The sequence below is a fragment of the Poecilia reticulata genome, chromosome 4 (genome assembly GCF_904066995.2).
Source record: "Poecilia reticulata chromosome 4, P_reticulata-male-v2, whole genome shotgun sequence".
Classification (NCBI taxonomy): domain Eukaryota; kingdom Metazoa; phylum Chordata; class Actinopteri; order Cyprinodontiformes; family Poeciliidae; genus Poecilia; species Poecilia reticulata.
Window position 1 is genome coordinate 32,625,630 of NC_088833.1, and position 12,000 is coordinate 32,637,629.

At 39.6% G+C, this 12,000-nt stretch overlaps 2 protein-coding genes and 1 long non-coding RNA gene across 13 annotated transcripts in view; 1 reads left to right on the forward strand and 2 right to left on the reverse strand.

The window, feature by feature from the left end:
- szt2 (SZT2 subunit of KICSTOR complex) overlaps nt 1–1,440 on the reverse strand; it is a 165,600-nt gene extending 164,160 nt beyond the window's left edge. For all 11 annotated transcript variants that reach the window (XM_081606674.1, XM_081606677.1, XM_081606670.1 and 8 more), the window contains exon 1: nt 1,094–1,440. In XM_081606674.1, the coding sequence (XP_081462800.1) occupies nt 1,094–1,117 (24 nt within the window). In that variant the 5' untranslated portion in view covers nt 1,118–1,440. The remainder of the gene's footprint in view (nt 1–1,093) is intronic.
- Nucleotides 1,441–2,633: 1,193 nt separating this feature from the next.
- ddx10 (DEAD (Asp-Glu-Ala-Asp) box polypeptide 10) lies at nt 2,634–6,291 on the reverse strand. The gene is made up of 2 exons (XM_008408128.3): nt 4,867–6,291; nt 2,634–4,016 (listed from the first exon to the last, which is right to left on the reverse strand). Exons 1-2 carry the CDS (start codon nt 6,214–6,216, stop codon nt 2,913–2,915), a joined length of 2,454 nt encoding a protein of 817 aa, XP_008406350.2. The 5' UTR covers nt 6,217–6,291; the 3' UTR covers nt 2,634–2,912.
- Nucleotides 6,288–12,000, forward strand: part of LOC145551529 (uncharacterized) — a 29,829-nt gene continuing 24,116 nt past the window's right edge. Inside the window, exon 1 of the long non-coding RNA XR_014087398.1 lies at nt 6,288–6,514. This is a non-coding gene — a long non-coding RNA (uncharacterized LOC145551529). The remainder of the gene's footprint in view (nt 6,515–12,000) is intronic.

Below are 12,000 nucleotides of genomic sequence, written 5' to 3' on the forward strand. Positions count from 1 at the left end.
AGTGCCACCTTTGAGACAAAGCTCCTCCTCAGTTTCTGAGCTTCTGTCTCACAAAGCAGACCCTCCCACACGACTGCCCCACTCAACTCCTTCAGATTAGCAACTTAAATTAGCAAACACCTGGTGGAATTATGCATATAAGCTCATTATACAACACTGTTAAATACATTGCTATGGGTTTAATAGAGGAGCAATGTTGTGATGACTTCCTGAAGATGGAGTACAGGTCTTCCTTAAAGAGACAGACGTCCATTTTGAAGACCTGTGTTAAATTATGAAGTCAATTTTTTATAAGTCATATTTTATAAATACAGTACTTATGACAACCAAAAGTAGCAGTTACTGGATTGTGCTATAAAATAGTAAAACTAACCAACAGCAATGACCCAATACTGGCCCACTATTGGTCCATATTTTTTGTGGTGCTTTTCCCCAGAATTAAAGCTTTGAAAAGTTAGAACATTTAGTTCATTTGCACCATGTCAGCAAACTATTGCTTTATCTGAAAGATGTCAAATTAGCATACGTCAAGATAATCCTATAAAGGTCAAGTCTGCAGTTCTCTAGGAATAATGGCAAGTAAGAACAGCGTAGACTTATGCATTCAGGCTTCTACAGCATTTCTCCAAATTTGCTTGAGTTTGAGTTTTTTGTTTAGTTTTTTCAGTGGAGTCCTGCCATCACATGTCACGAAAATAGGTGGAGTTTGGTATAACACAAAAATCCGTCAGTTTCAGAGGTACACATATGAGTCGAGTAAACAATGGTCTGAACGCAGATTCATGAAAGGAAGATTTGACATAAAATAACGAGCTATTGACGGTTAAAAATCAGAATTTTTCATAGAGCAGGAAATATCTTTGTTCATATGGCGAGGCATGGTGGACGCCTGATTGAAAGCAGTACTAAAACATTCCCGTGCTTTTTATCCAACTCCTCTTAACTACTGAGCCTTTGTACCAAAGCTTCTTCCTCTGGATGTCACAGCCGAAAAATCTTTAGCTCTGTTCATGATTTAGAAAAGAACATAAGTTCTTCAAGTTCTGGGGAAATGGACCCCGTTTTTCCAAATTAAGTCAGTGACGAATGTTACCTCATTGTCCTTTCTCTCTGCCATGTTTGTTGGTACATGTAGACATCAATGATGTCCCCAAATCCAGTTAAGAACAATTAGTCCAAATACTTGTGTATCTGCTGCATCTCAGTGTCAGAGCTCGCTTGCAACTGGCATCGTGTCCTCGAAAATGACTTCCGGCTGTGGGGTTCAAAATAAAACGTCGTGGTCATTAGAGGCAGTCAATGCCTTCAGTTAACATCCTCTAAATGTAATGTCAATGGAAATGCAGATTTTGGCCTATAACCCGATAACTTTGTTAGAATCGAACTAAAATGGACCCCTGAAATGTAACATGTCATGTAGTCTGTGCGTTCAGTATTTTTGTTCTGAAATGCAACGTTCACCACTCTACCGAATAACACGTGATCCGGAAGTGTGGCCGGCTTTTTTTTTCCGGTAGAAACAATTATAAAAGAAAAACAAGACGAGGAAACGAAAGGTGACGCATTACAAGTGAAGCACGCAGCCCGTTAAAATAAACGATGGAATATGATTAAAAATCTAACGATTTTTTTTCATTGAATATTGAAGCATTTACAAAAAAACGACTTATTACAAGTCTAACAAAAATGAAATGTAAATGAGCAGGAATAACCGCAACAGGCCGCATACAAGCTGGCTCAAGCACTCTGCACATACATATAAAATGTACTTTGTTGTCTTTAAGTATTCTCGATAGCTTCAAATATAATATCTTTACAACCTCGTGACTTTGCCACAACACTGTCACCACGTATTTTAAAAGCAATGGTAAACCATCTTCTTTGCTTGATTTTTTAGTTTTTCTGCTTATTTTAAGCCCATTGCTGTTCGCTAGAAAAGCAGCTGAAAGATTTGTTCTCCCAGGGTCTTGTTAGTTTTTATACAATGTGTGATATAGTCTTGTTATTTATGGAATACTTTGTGCCTGTGAAAAGCGCTTTGTAAATTTAACTTAGATTTATTTTCAGAGAAAGTGGAGACTGTATATCTGAGCACATTCCACAAATGCAATGCAAAAATAGCCTAATATCTGACAGTTTATATGCCTCAACTCAGATTAGCTAAACACACAAATTGGAACTTTTAATTTCCCAATTTGTAAGCAGATTTAACCTCTGCTGTTCTTACCATTGATCAAAAGAAGCAGTGTATTTTTAGACTAGCAGTCATCCAGGCATAAACTGGAGTTCTGTACCCTAAAGTTCTAGTTTATCATTCCCTCCTAAACTTGAAGAAGTCGTCAAACTAAATTTGAACAGTCAACACATGAAGTCATCTCTGCTACAGGCCAGAGTAACATAGCTGACAACGTAGGCTGGTGTGACTTATAACTTGAAAACTGAACTAAAAACAGCCACACTGGTAGTTTCTTGACTAATGTCCATAGCAGCAGAGGTGGGAAAATTACACTGAAGATATTTAATCACAAACTCAGTAGTAATGTCATATCTAGATTTATTGATTTTAAACAGCAAAACCAGCACTCAACAACCAGCAATAGTCAGGAATCAAGAATAAATGGAAAAACCAGGAATTCTGGACCCGATTTGTTCCTTTATTATATGGCATATATATGAGGAAAAATAATGTATAAACATAATCTGTAGGTGACCTTTTCATGACCCAGACATAGATCAGACAAACTTGCAAGCCTGATGATCTGTAGTTTGAACACCTTAACCAAAGGTCCAACAGAAACAGAAACAGACATTGATCTGGCCCTTAATTTGATACTTTCAGACAATGTTTGAACCCAGAACTGAATTCAGTCGGTGTGTTTTCAATCAGTTTCAATTTCAGTCCCTGGCAGTCTCTACTTTGGTCCACGCAGCAGATGTAAAACCAGCTCCTCGTCGTCAGCCAGTGAAAGGCCAGTGTCCAGGCCAGTGTCCAGGCCAGTGTCCAGGCCAGTATGCTCATCATTCAGCTGCTTTCCTTTCCTTTCTTTCTCGTCAGGCTCCTCGCTGCAGCTGTGTTGTTTTTTAGCATAACCCTCTTCCTCTTCTTCTGATGAGTGCAACTGATCGGGGTCTGGCAAGAAGCTGGAGTCAAAGTCCCCCCCGCTGTGACAGGCCAAATATGCTACATTTTCCTCATCTGACCTTCGTTGCCGCTTACTTGCTTCCCTCCTGGCCTCTTTGGCCTTGAGCCTCTTATTTCTGTGCTCAGCTTGGACCTTGCGTCTGTACTCTTGCTTGTCAAACTCCTGGTCTTCACGTCTAAGCCTGTCTCTGGCCTTTGCCACATTGATGCCTAAAACATCGTCTTCCTCATCCTCAGCAGTTACCGTTTGCTGCACTGGGGGCCAAAGCTGCATAGCTTCTCCTTCTTCATTAAAAGTAGTTTTGGTATTGATTTGGAAGTTTCTCTTTAAGAGCTTTTTGGTCTTTTTGAACTTAGTTTCTTTTCTGGTGTTATTTGGGCCTTGGGAAGTGTCCTCCACACACTCTGGGTGCCCCAACAGCTCAAAGACATCCTTTCTTTTGACAGTCAGCAGTTCCAAGTCTCGAAGATCATCTTCATCTTCACTAATGTCACCATGAAGTGCTTTTGAGGACTCGTCCACATTTTCTTCTGTGTCGTGTTCAACAACTTCACAGGGCACTTTCTTACTCAGCTGAACTCTAAAGCTCTGGAGTTCTTCCTCTTCATCAGACTGCTCCTCATCCTCATTCTCTGCTTTCTGTGCATGGGCTTTACTGAGGAAGCGCACCCTAGGGCAAACAGCAAGGCCCAGCGAGAGAGCATACTGCCTAATCGGCAGCTCAAAGACGTCAAAGACTTGTTTGTTTTTCATTAGATAGACTGAGCGCAGGTAGGAAACAAAGCACCTCTGGGCTCGTTCTTTCTGCTCCGTCTCCTGGGCCAGGAAGGCCTCCAGCTTCTGCTGCACACAGTGCACTTTTTCTGGATTCACCTGAAATCAACACAGATTCAATTGAGTTGTGGGTATGAATATGAAATAAACATTTTCATACCTCTAATTCACAGCTTCAAGAAAATTAAATGTGAAGAAAGAAAAATGATGCATTTTAATTTTAAGCAATTGTACTGCCTGAATACAGTGTATAAATGATGAAAACACTGTTAAAGAGCCTGCAGTTTAATGGATTAAAATAAAAATGTTTAATATAAAAGTGTCAGTGTTGTATTTGGTACCCAACCCAGCTTAACTTTAAAAACCAGACTCGGTTACAGCCTACTACACTAGTGTGAAGAAAACATAGGTGGCAAAAACATTTGGTAAAATGGTATTTTAAAAAATACATTATATTTATATTTGGGCTCTTTTACAAAGGAACTCTAAAAATGTCAATTTGTCAAATTCATCTCAACATAAATTTGACAAAAATTCATGTTGAAATTAAACTATTCCCAAGCTACCAGGTTTGAATTAAATATTAAAAAAACAATGAGGAATATTTTAATCTTTTGAAATAAATGTTTTACCCTTTAAATAAAAAATACCCATACACCCCAAACACATTGCAGAGAAACTAAACACTTTTTGGTTGCTATTAACAAGCTCCTTAGAGAACAGCTAACCATTTTACTTATTGGAAATGATATTGTCTCCTTCAACTTGGTTTATTTCTAAGCATGGACTCGACTTAGGTTCTCACCCTCGATTACGACTTCAGCCAGAAATGCTCAGTGTGGCTGAAGTCGTCTTCATGGGAACCTTTTAACATCAACAGCAAAGGATTGATGTCGAATGTAAACTGTTGACTGTGAGTCAGACTGTGTGTGGATGCAGGGTGTCTCACTTGGATCTGATTGATGGGAACCTTCTTCTCCTGCAGCTGGGCCAGCATGGCTCTCTCTTCAGAGGGCAGAAGGAGCAGCAGAGCTTCTCCACCCTCCTTGTACCTCGCTGTGCGGCCTACCCTGTGGATGTAGGTGTCTGCATCCTCTGGACAGTCAAACTGCAGCACCCAATTGACAGCAGGGAAGTCCAGGCCTCTAGCAGCAATATCTGTGGCAAAGAGGACAGCACTCTGCTTCTTGACAAAACTGTTGTAGACCTCCACCCTCTTCATTTGCTGCTGCTTGCCATGCAGCGCCAGGATGGGAATCCCAGGTCTTAGACGACAGAAGGCTCGAAACAGATACTGAACCTCTTTGCAGCAGGCAAAGAACACAATAATCTTCTTCTTCAGGTGGCTTCTAATAAAGGAATGGAGCATGTTCACTTTGTGGTGCAACTCACACACCACGTAGCTCTGCTCCAAGGTGGCCGGCGTGCTGAACTTGGCTTTCTCATGAACCCACACAAACTCTGGATCCTTGAGACTAAGACGGGCCAGATCTTTCACACTCCTGGTCTGTGTGGCGGAAAACAGCAGGGTCTGTCGTGACTTGGGCAGATTCTCCACTATGGCATTGAGCGTGTCTGCAAAGCCCATGTCCAGGATGCGGTCCGCCTCGTCGAGGACAAGCATGTGCAAACTGCTAGCATGGAAGGAGGCCGTCTCGTCCATGTGCTGCAGCAGGCGCCCCGGGGTGCATATCACAATGTTGGTGCGGGATATCCGCTCTGACTCGCTCCTCAGGTCTTTACCCCCGATGACGAGCCCCGCGGAAAACTCGTGATTTTTGCCTACTTTGCGGAGAACTTCGAAGGTTTGATAGGCGAGTTCTCTGGTTGGTGATATGATGAGGACACCGAGGCCGTCCACTGAGCTCCACTGATGACGATACAGACACTCAAGCACCGGAACGAGGAAGGCTAAAGTTTTTCCGGAACCAGTCTTCGCAGCACCAAGGACATCTCTACCACGCAGAGCGAAGCCGATCGTCTGTCTCTGGATTTCTGTGGGCTGGCGATACTGAGCCTCCTGTAGACCCAACAGGGTCTTCTTCGAGATTGGAAAGTCCGAAAACTTACAAACGTCCATCGTGTTGATGTCACCATATCTGCTCACCAGACTTTTGATGTATTCCCTTTCTAGTTGCCACTCGGGTTTCTTCCTCTGCATTCTCCTTTGTTTCACACGGTCTCTCCCCTTCATGTACTTGTTCTTCCACTTCTCGAAGCATTTTACTGGATCAGCGCTCCCTCTTGTCTGAGCGGTTTTTGGTTTCTTTCTACCGGAACTCTTGTTTTTTTCTTTCATCGTTCAGAGTAAGCACAATGTCACACTGACACGAGACTCCACACACAGCGTGATGAACATGGATTAGTGTCGCGTACTGCATGACGTAATTATCTCGCGACGTAGTAAAGCATAGACATAATATAAGAGCAGACCCCGCATTGGCTGCTCCGGCGCAGGAAATACGGCGGCCATCTTGGAGCGGTCGTCCCTCCTACTTTGTTCAACCAAAACAGCAGAAGATGCCTCAGCACTGAGGGATATTGTTGTTCTGATCGATGGACTATTGATGTGAGGCTCCACAGACAACATTTCACAAGTAAGATGGACATATTATTGTGTATTTATTGTGATTAGAATATTACTTTACTGTATTTGATACCAGCTAATATTAGCTACAGTGTTTGGTGTAATACGGGTTCAGCCGCTATGAAGGCTAACTGAGATTCCGTAAATCTAAAAAAAATAATTATTCTCTAACATTGACTTAAATTATCTGACACAAGAGCCTATATTAGAAATGAAACAATGTAACATATATTATAAAACTTAAATTATGTGTTATAACCAGGGGTGAAAGTAAGGGGGAACGGCAGGGTACTGCGTACCCCTAAAAGATTTAATGGGGGTACGCAGTACCTGCTGTATAAAATCAACGGGTTCACTGTGCAGCTGTGAGTTCACCCACTAATCAGCTGTGACTGATTAGTTTTTTAAGAACAATCTAAAACACCACTTAATCAGTTAATAAATAACTTTTTCCCCATTTCATATCGTTTCTGAACTGTTCGTGCTTTGCTAGAGCAGCGGAGCAACACGACGATCGCTGGATTGTGGATCGACACGGCCAGGACGCTGAGACCAGCACGTCCTCTGACTGCATTATCAAAACATTCATAACTTTATTAAAGTACAACAACAACAAAAATCAACAAAACGTGTTCAAATTAATGACCCAACAACAATAATAATAATCTCAGTGATTATTGTTTCAACAAGGTGTTGCGCAATTCTGTGCGTTTCGGTTCTATTACCAAAATAACGAGCAGAGCAGGAGTTAAAATTAACTAATCAACCACCACTGTGTTCAGGGAGCTTATTAATAATCATCGCAAAATAAATATCAAGCCTGCAAACCTAATATCATAACGGACTGAATGTTATATTTTTAACGTAAACTCTGCTCGGCTTGTAGAGCGCAGGAGGTTGCCAGGGCAACGGGTGTGCTTAAATGACAAAGAGAGACGGAGAGTAAAAAGGTAGGAGTGGTTTAGAGTTGATCACCTGTTCAGGTTGTTTACATTTGATGTGGTGCATCACAGTCGCTGTAGTTTCTGAACGTTCAATAAACAACAAACTTGGACTAATTACCTCGTTCTGTGGGAGCATACGTCATTTACAACAAATATCAAACACGTTAAATATTTTACATTAAGTATTTAACAAACAATGGCTTCTACCGTGATAATTATGTGAAATTAAATTAATTGTCTAATATAAAAAATAGTTTGGTGCTGTCGGGCTCAGATTCTGAGAGGCTTTTCCTTTATCAAACTTTCTTTTGCCTCTTATTTAGTGGAAATATTGATGTTGATGAGATTTTCTCCAAAATGATAACTTTTTTCAACCTTTATAGCTCCACTGTTGAAAATGAGGCTCTAACATTCACAAATGATAGTGAAAGAAAATCCAGTTCAACATCTGGTTTGAGGTGATTCCTCTGGAACCTGTTGGAGGAAAAATATCCCAACTTCAGAAGATGAGCTTTAACCTAACAGAGCTCTGTGGTTCCTCCTGTCAGTGTGAGAGTCAGGGTGAGGAGGCGCCATGTTAGGAAGAGAAGTGGAAGCTGCAGGATCTTCAGAACAAACAGGTCATAATGCTGGGCTACTGATTATCCCTCTGTCTGGACACATGATCACTAGAACCAGTTTAAAAGCTAAAATGAATGGTTATATGCCAGACATGGAAAACTGAGATGACTCCATGCCATGATGTTCAGAATTTAGGTTTCATGGCATCTCAAGGTGTCAACATTGCAGCCAGTGGACTGAAGGAGGAAATACAGCTTTATTTTGTAGCAATTCAAGAGCTACCAGCTTTTATCGCTTTGCAAAAAAATGAATCAGCACAGACAGTGGCGCAACTACACATTATTCAGGTGGATGCGAAAACATCGATTTGTTTGTCCAAATCTCAATCTTATCACTCTTTCCTCCTTTCTATTTCTTCCATTTCTTCTGTCTCCTATTATCTTTTGAATTTTATAAAACCTTCTTCCTGTTTTTTCTTCATCCAACCTTTTTTGCAATTATTTAATCAGTTTTTGTTTAACAATACTCTTTCGCTTACATTTAGTTGTTTTAACTAACACTAAAAGGATTTTGAATTGCCCTCTATTTTATCTGCCCTCTCATTTCCTTCTACTCAAACATGTGCTGGTGCCCACACAAGTATAACTATAAACCAATATTTTGTATTCTGATTAATGTAGAAATATTTCTTATAAAATGTCCGTCCTACTACCTGAATGATTATATTTTAAACTTAATAATGCAGAGCTTGAATCTGAACAAATGAATGTTTTTAATGGTTTCATGTCTTCTATCATTGTAAAGCTAACAATATTGCCAACAACTCTGCTGTCTATACTGGTAATCCATCCGTAATTTGTTTTCCTATTTTTTTATTTTATTCTAGTACAAAAGCTATTCCTATTTTACCAGTTATTTTTGATGCATCTGTATAGAGTTAAATATATTGATAATTGTTTAGATATAATAAATAATTATCTAAGATGTAAGATTTATCTCTGAGACAGACTGGCGACCTGTCCATGGTGACCCCGTCTCTCGCCCGTAACGTTAGCTGGAGGTAGACACCAGCACCCCTCCTCACCCAACTAAGGAACAAGGGTGTTAGAAATGATGGAGGCTAAGATTTGTCTTGTTTCTTTTCCATTATTGACATATCTACTATAACTGTAGTAGATATGTCAATAATAATCATGGTAATAACCATTACCAGATCTGTTTCTTTTACTCATACTGCACCTTGGTTTAATTCCACTCTTCGACAGTTAAAAACAAAAAGACGTCGCCTTGAAAGACTGTACCGAAAAACTGGTCTCACTGTTCACAGACATGTATTCCAGTCACATTCTTTTATAAATGGATGCAATTTCTTCAGCCAAATCAACATATTACTCCACTTCAATCAATTCTAACAAGGATAACTCCAAAACTTTATTTTCTGTACTTGCAAACATTACCAAACCACTAGATTCCCTTCCTCCCCACCTGTATACCTCTGATTTTTGTAACACTTTGGTATCATTTTTTACTTCTAAGATAGAAATGATCCATCAGGAACTTATTCCCAGTCTCGCCTTAACATCACCTGTCCCAGTTTCAGTTGTTCCTACCAATTCATTCTCGGTCTTCAGCCTTCTCTCTGTTGATGTCACCAAATTAATTCAAAAATCTAAATCTTCAACCTGTCATTTAGATCCTCTTCCCACTGTTCTTGTTAAAGTGACCCTCCCCTCTCTGTCCCCTCTCATCACTAACATTATACATTCTTCCTTTACTACTGCTGTTGTTCCCTTGGCTCTCAAAACTGCAGCAATAACCTCAATACTTAAGAAACTTGGTTTAGATCCCAATGAACTCAATAATTTTCGTCCTATCTCAAATCTTCCTTTTATTTAAAAAATTCTAGAAAAGACAGTTGCTGCTCAACTCCATTCTCATCTTTCCAGCAATAATTTATATGAACAATTCCAATCTGGCTTCCGTCCACTCCACAGTACAGAAACAGCTCTTCTTAAAATTACAAATGATCTCCTTCTTGCTGCTGACTCTGGTTTATTATCGATGCTCCTTCTCCTTGATCTGACTGCGGCTTTTGATACAATTTCACATAACATCCTTATTGACAGATTATCCTCTCTTGGCATTGTAAATACACCTCTCAGCTGGTTTTGTTCATATCTCTTCAGCCGCTATCAGTTTGTTCCTCTCGCCCAGTTCCCGTCTCCTCAGGTGTTCCCCAGGGCTCTGTCCTGGGACCCTTGTTGTTTATCATTTACCTTCTCCCCCTTGGTAATATTTTTCGCAAACATAACATCCAGTTTCACTGCTACGCGGATGACACCCAACTCTATGTTTCAACCAAACCTAATTCCATGCTTCCATTTTCCTCCCTCACTGACTGTCTTCTTGAAATAAAAAAATGGTTTACTCTTAACTTCCTCAAATTAAATTCCAGTAAAACTGAACTTCTCTTAATAGGTACTAATTCAATACTAAGTAAACTTGATAATTTCTCCATTTCAGTTGATAACTCCTCCATCTTTCCCTCCCCTCAGGTTAAGAGTCTGGGGGTCATCCTCGATAGCATCCTCTCTTTTGCCTCCCAGGTCAATAATATCACTCGGTCAGCTTATTTTCATCTCCGAAATATTCTCAGTCTCCGTCCTTCTCTCACTCCGCACTCCACTGCTGTTCTGGTCCAGTTTGGTCACATCTCGTTTAGACTATTGTAATTCTCTACTTTTTGGTCTGCCACAGAAAACTCTGCATAAATTACAATCGGTTAAAAATTCAGCTGCTCGTATCATTACACAGACCCCTTTAATTCATCATATCACACCTATTTTACAACAGCTCCATTGGCTTCCAATCACATATCGCATCAACTATAAAATACTTCTTCTAACTTTTAAAGTAATTCACAACCTCACACCTTCATATCTCTCGGACCTCCTTCACATTGCTACACCCACCCGTCCCTCAGGTCCTCTTCTTCTGTCCGTCTCACCGTCCCTCCTGCTCGTCTTGTCACTATGGAGAGCAGAGCATTCAGCCGCTCTGCTCTCAAACTCTGGAACTCACTCCCACCTGACCTCCGGAACATCGAGTCTCTCCAATATTTTAAGTCCAAACTCAAAACCCATTAGTTTGAACTAGCATACAACCTTTAATTATCTTTGTACTGTCTTATAAATCCTGTTTGTGTTTTTATGTTTTTTATTACCGGTATGTATTTTATAACTTGCTTGTTTTTATGTCAAGGTGACCTTGGGTGACCAGAAAGGCGCCTACAAATAAAATGTATTATTATTATTATTATTATTATTATTATTATTATTATTATTTACTACTTGTAGAATCCACAGAGTTATAATTGATATTGGTGTTTGACTAATTTCTAAAATATTAATTTTTAATTATTTTATTTTCAATTATCCATCTGAAACTCATTTCTTTTTCCCAACATGGATTTAAAGTTTCCCAAGTTGAATGATCAAATTTATTGCCTTGTAAATTTAACCAATAATTTATTTCTAATTTTGTTCTTCTTAAATCTAACGGCATTTCTCCCATTTCTATTTTTAATGCTGCTGTTGATGTGGTTTTAAATCTTAGTGCCTGATGATGAATAATGTCTAATTTAACCAGGTGTGTTTTAGCTCCTGAGCCATAAATGAAACCAAAGTGTGTGTTAGGTCTCATCATCCTGTGTAAATCTGTTTCAGTGATTGTCTGTCTGCTCCAGTCACTGCCAGCCAAACATCTCAAAATATTGAAGATTTTCTTACATTTATCAACAACTTTTTGAATATGTATATTCCATTTGAATTTGTCATCAAACCATAATCCTAAAAAATTATACACTTTACTTGCTCTAATTCTTGGTTATAGAATTTTAGTTTTATTTCCCTGTTTATTTTTCGTCAGTAAATATCATAACTTAAATCCCTATTGCAACACCCAATTCTCTATTTCAATAATAACCTCTTGT

Bases quoted from the DNA above. Each gene is read 5' to 3' on its own strand.
- ddx10 (XM_008408128.3), bottom strand. From the start codon at position 6,216: ATGAAAGAAAAAAACAAGAGTTCCGGTAGAAAGAAACCAAAAACCGCT. The intron at 4,017-4,866 runs GTGAGACACCCT...TGTTGATTTCAG, and splicing joins TTCCCATCAATCAGATCCAA to GTGAATCCAGAAAAAGTGCA.